At 34.0% G+C, this 6,078-nt stretch overlaps 1 protein-coding gene across 1 annotated transcript; it reads right to left on the bottom strand.

Moving 5' to 3' along the window:
- Positions 1-545: 545 nt before the first annotated feature.
- Positions 546-5,423, bottom strand: LOC145240181 (L-xylulose reductase-like). The gene is made up of 3 exons (XM_080103767.1): positions 5,052-5,423; positions 3,389-3,506; positions 546-728 (listed from the first exon to the last, which is right to left on the bottom strand). The coding sequence occupies exons 1-3, from the start codon at positions 5,199-5,201 to the stop codon at positions 718-720; spliced, it is 279 nt and encodes a 92-aa protein (XP_079959893.1). The 5' UTR covers positions 5,202-5,423; the 3' UTR covers positions 546-717.
- Between the last annotated feature and the right edge of the window lie 655 nt (positions 5,424-6,078).

Raw genomic sequence — 6,078 nt, 5'->3', positions numbered from 1 at the left:
TATGTATAGTTCACAATGAGAATAGAATAATGCATAACATATTGGGAATAGTTCCCACTTTCAAAAAATGACAAAACACGCAGAGGAGAAAATTTTTACTTATATTGTTTCAAAGTTTTGCATAAACACAATTTTTTATTTTTAGCACCATAATTTTTGAACATTTTCTGGAAAGAAGACTTAGTAGAATCGTTCAGAGAAAAAAAAAATGGAATCCAAGTCAAAGATTTATTAGCAACAAAGGGTGCCTCCATCAACAGGATGAACAGAACCGGTGGTTGACATGGATTTATTGCTCAGCAGAAACAAAATGGTGTAGACAACATCTTCAACCTCTGGAAAAAAAGGCACAATTAATAACTCTCCATAATAAAGACCAATGTGTGTGTATGTATATATATTACATATATAATAATACATATATAATAATAATGATGATGTATGTATGTGCAAAAGATTTAGCATTTTTGTAATGAGAATAACAAATTTTAATTTCCTTAATATTATTTTTTATAGTTGTTTTCAAGTGTCAATAATACCAATAATAAAAACCATTATTACCTTATAAATTTATTAATCTATCAGCGATGACCAAGTAGAAGTCTTGCGTGATTTTCAATTGTATTCATTGTACTTCCCACACTGCACTAAAGATTGAACCTTGGACCTCCAGAAAAGCTTCACTTAGAAGTGAATTGTACTTAGATACTTTATCCATTATGTCACTACTAAAAACAAAGAAAGATTCGAGTTTGGTAAAAAGATTCCCGAGTTTGACAAGATACACAGGAAGACAGTTTAAAGTTACAGCAACCGAAACGTTTACAAGTTTTGACATAAATTTTCTTGAATTAAATATTCATATAAATATTGTTGGCGCAGCTGAGATAAGTAGGTCCAGCAGACGAGCCTCGTTCTGAAAAATCTTGACAGTTAGGTTGTATGAAATGTGACACCGGTGCTTCGTTATATTTATAGCAGTAAACGTTCAACATTTCTTTGAATTTTTTTCTTTCTTTAATTCTTGGAATTAAAAAAATAAAACATGTTTTTTTTTTTTAACTTTTAGCTTAACTTGCTTTTATATTTCACCATTTCGTTTTTTTAGTAATAAATGCTTCTCTACATTAAAAACCGACCTTGTGTCTAACTCTGCCCACGTGGGGAGGCAAGTAAATGGGAAGTAATATGGCAGCTGAAAAACTTTTTTTGACCACCATAAAAGCATTACAATACATTTAAACCCTGAAGAATTTCATCCATGCGCACTTGTTGTTCTAAGTTAACTAGCCACTACTTGTGTTTCAAACTTAAAAAAAAAAAGCGCTTTAAAATATTAAAAATACTAAAGCTTTTTTTGTTTTGGAAAAGAGGTTTTAGGCGCCCCTATTATCCCAAAGAACCAGCTATGTAAACACTTTGCAATATTTTTCAATAATTATTTAAAACAAAAAAAAAGATTTCTTTACAATCAATTTTTATTTAAAATTAAGAAATTATTTTCTAAAATATTTTCTTTATATGTGTTGACATTTTGTTTTTAAGCAAAATTAAGAAATTAATTTTAAAAATATTGTTTATATCCTTCTTTATTCAAAAGGGTGACTTTTCGGTAGCTTCACCAGTTGTTAACCTAAATTTTCTGAATATCAGAACGAGGCTCGTCTGCGGGACCTACTTATCTCAGCTTGACCATATTGTTAAACTATTTTCATGTCAAATAACAGGGGGATGGAGGAGGATATTATGAAAACATAATTTTTAATCAACATTTCTCATTCTTTTTACATCAGAATTGGAAATTTTGAGAAAATTCAATGTTTTTTTTACATGGTAGTCACCACTTATCAAGGCCCGGAAGCCACTCGGGGGATAAGGGTTATTGCATGTATCAATGGGACAATATCGCGGTAATCATTAGTAATGGAGATCTGATAAAATGTCTTACTTAAGGGGGCGGTTTATCAGGAATTTATTGATGTTGGACTTGAAAACATCCAAGTTGTAGTCAGGTGGGAAACAGGCAAACGGAAAAGAGTTTCACAGGCGTGCACTTCTAAGAAAGAAGCTTTGCTCATGGAATCTACGTTTTGATTTAGGCATAGATAAAGAGTGGGGAAAATTATTGACAGTAGTTTCAGCTAGACGGGTGTTTTTTGTGAAAGATTGGCGAGGGGGGACCAGAGATTGGAGCTCAGACGAGCACTTTCCATGGAAATAATGATAAAACAATGACAGGCTCACAACGTCTCTTCTGTGAGAGAGAGGTTGCAGAGAAGAGAAAAAGGCATCCCCCCACTAAGACACAAAGACTATTTTGTACTCTGTCAAGGCAGGATAGGCTGTTTTTAGCAGCTACTGCCCGGATATGGCAGCAGTACTCCATCCTTGGATGTACTTGGCTTTTATATAGATAGAGAATTGCACCAGCAGTGAGATATCTTCTGGAATGGTAGAAGGATCCTACCATTTTTCCAGCGACCTTGGCAACAGACTTGATGCACGTGTTCCATTTCAGAGTAAAGGTCAATCCCAGATGCTTGTCAAAACATGGAGCCTCCCCAAGACGAGAGCCATCCATTTCAATTGATGCCAGATGGGGTTCAGAGCGTTGATGATGTAAAGATAGAAGCTTGGTTTTGGATGCTTTAAAAGTAACCAGCCACCTCTTCCCCCACTGTACCATGCGCTCAAGATCAGAGGAGAGAGAATCAGAGAGAACTTTGTCATTTACGGCCTTTGATGTGTTGCCATAGATGGTCGTGTCATCAGCATAAATGTCACAAATGATTTAAGTATGTGTTTTGGGAGATCATTGATGTAGATCTGGAAAAGAGTTCGGCCCAGGATGGACCCCTGAGGGACTCCAGCATTAATACTGTGGGCCTCTGATTTCTGCCCATCAACCACTACTCTTATGAGCCTATCAGAGAGAAATGATTTAATAATTGAGAAAACGTTTCCAGTTATACCGTAGCTGGAAATCTCGTGAAGTAGACCTTGTGCCATACCTTATCGAAGGCCTTTGATATGTCAAGAGCAATTGCCCTAGAAAGGAAGCCTTTGTCGAGAGATTCACTAATCTTATGAGATATAACCGTTAGCACATCTGCTGTAGATCTAGCAGAACGGAAACCATATTGCATGTCACTAAGAAGGTTATTTCTGCTGAGGTGCTTGACTATTATGCACTGTTAGCTAGTTAAGCATAACAGATCAACAAAAATATTTTAAGTGTGACAGCCGATAATCAAAGTTCTGTTGGAGGTGCCTGGATGCATATAAAAGTATCTGCCCATTCAGCAATGAAAATGCAATTTCAAACTAAAAAATAGAAAAATCCTTGGGGGTGGGGGACAATGAAAAAAGCTAAAATCTTTTAACTTACCAGCAAATTTTTTCAATGGAATTCGATTGAGCATGGCTTCAGATTTGGCTGGATCACTCCAGTAGGTCAAGCCCATCTCTGTCAATACCACAGTTGGGTTGACACAATTCACACGAATCTAAACCAAAAAATTCAAAATATAAGTGAAGTCTTATTGGGGCATAAAAAAGAAGATCATGATTCACGACTGTTACTTTGAAACATTTTGTAAATAAAGTTATAACGTTGAAATATAAATTAAATAATTCAAAACATGAAGAAGCACTTTCTGTTGCTTTATTCTTTTCATATTGCACTAATTGGGTTTACTTTACATTAGCATTATAAGCACACATCTATTATAAACACATACACATTATATATATATACAGGGTGACCCCCCCCACCAAAAAAAACGGGCCTCAACTCTAATTAGGTTGAGACATTTTCTAGAATCAAAATCATCTAATGGATCTGGATCAAAATTACAACAAGGATTCCAAACATAAAGTTTAGTATATGCTGTTATTTTAAATTTCGTAATGGAACATAAAAGTGATGCAAAACTGTTCTGTTCGGAAATTAATTTGACTTGTCCTGAAACGAGTATTCTTCTTCGATAGTTGTAGCTAACAAGATAGTTACCATAGTAGTGGTCACCGTTTGAATACTTGACCCCTGTTCATCTCGAAGGACCAAATGAATGCGAGGACATGTGTTCTGTTTCTTTGGCTGCATTATGCACGGATGTTGACTAATACCGCCTTGCTCGTTTATTTATTGCCGTCAAGTTGCATTGTGATATTTAGATTCAAATGATCTCTTATTCAGCAACAAGAACCTGCATCTAGGAATCACTTGAATGCTAGATACCATGTCGTTCAGTGACCATTATCTGAAGAGCCTCGGATGCTGCCAGTTTAGATCTTCATCTATTTCAATGTAAGTGACGCAAAAAAGACGGAATTCTGGTTTGGTTGTTTTATGTCATACCAACCCTTTTCCAGTTCTTTAATGCTGAATTCAGTCATTTTTGTAAAACGTTTTTATACTTCAAGTTCTTTATATCTTTAAATATTTATTCATGGTGTTTGGTTTGCTTGTTTTATACAGAAACAAAAATTTTGTTTAGCTTTGCAGAACATGATTGAGTTTTTCCATTATAAAATATTTATCAACATGATGTATCGCACCAGGACGGTAATGTGGTATTAAGTTCTCCAATCTTTGAGGTATAACTCATCTCCAGGAGAAGAAAAAAATTTGCACATACAGGGTGACCCCCCCCCAAAAAAAAAACAGAGGACATTCAATTGTTTTTCTGAGCATTTTACAGTCAATGGAGAAAACAAAGGCCAAAGATCATAGTGTTTTGATGTGATGTTTTGAATATAATAAACTAGTTATGACCAAAGTTTCATTTCATTCGGACAAAACACTAAGAAACGAGGCCTAATTAGAGTTGGGGCCCGTTTTTTTTTGGTCACCCTGTATTCTTTTTTTTTTTTTCTCCTACAAGACTTCATTGTCATAATCTTCAAATAATTCCAAGCAAACTACAACATCCCCCTTAAAATTTTACACGCTTTAAAGTTCAAAGTTGACAACTGAAATGCTTTCCTTTGAAAAGAGATTATTTCAAAATTTGAAAAGTTTTAATGAAATATATGCTGGTCACACGCACCCCAAAAGGTCCTAATTCCAAGGCCATAACTCTGGTGAGTGCATCAAGGGCGCCTTTGCTGCTACAATAAGCAGCATGATTTTTCAGTCCAATAATAGACGCTTGGCTGGAGACATTCACGATAGACCCTTTGCGTGAATCTGCAATCATTCCTTTCACAACCACCTGAAGTGCACAAATTTTGAAACAATTTTCAGTGAATAGAATTATTTCATCAAGAAAAAATATCGAAAATGAAAACAAATGTTTGATAAATTTAAAAATAAGAGAAACTATAGCAATTACTAGTTGTACTTTTTTTTTTACCGTTATATACTATCAGGTTGACAAGAAAGTTCTTGCGGTTTTTAACTTTTAAATTTAGATGAACATATCTTGGCTTAAACAAAAGATTTATTGATCGCAATAAGCACCATAAAAATGAACACACTTTTGCCAACACAAACAGGTGTATTTATGTCAATAACATAAAATCTTGTGTTCTGGTGGCGATGAAGTCACAAAATATTTTAGGTTTACATTTATTTTCTAGTAGTATATAAGTGGCAATTATTTAAGTATGTATTATAATACATATAAGATTAGATGAAATATTCATAATAAGAATTAATATATATATATATATATATATATATATATATATATATATATATATGGCTGAAGTTTCTTTAGGCATGGAGTCAAGAAAAAAAAGTAAATGGCCGCCAACAGCAGGGAGACCCAGCAGAATTTCGACTATGATATTTGCAAGTTATCACAACTAGCCGAGCAAGGAAGCGTTTAAAATCAGTTGAAATATATGACCACAATTATAACCAGCATGGCATCTGAAAGTTTTGGTTATGTATTTTAACTTTAGTAATTTAAAACTCCATCTGTTATTTATGATTGCGTTGTTATAGTTTTACTTTAAGTTAAAATCTATGAGTCCCATATGATTTTAAAAAAATTAATTTGGTTAGATTAAATGATCCAATAAATGAATCGACTCGATAAGAACATAGCAATTTTATTATTAATTTTTGAA

Source organism: Euprymna scolopes, chromosome 19 (genome assembly GCF_053919585.1).
Source record: "Euprymna scolopes isolate OS-2025 chromosome 19, ASM5391958v1, whole genome shotgun sequence".
Lineage (NCBI taxonomy): Eukaryota > Metazoa > Mollusca > Cephalopoda > Sepiida > Sepiolidae > Euprymna > Euprymna scolopes.
The sequence above is the reverse complement of the archived record's forward strand: the minus strand, read 5'-3'. Positions and strand labels throughout refer to the sequence as shown.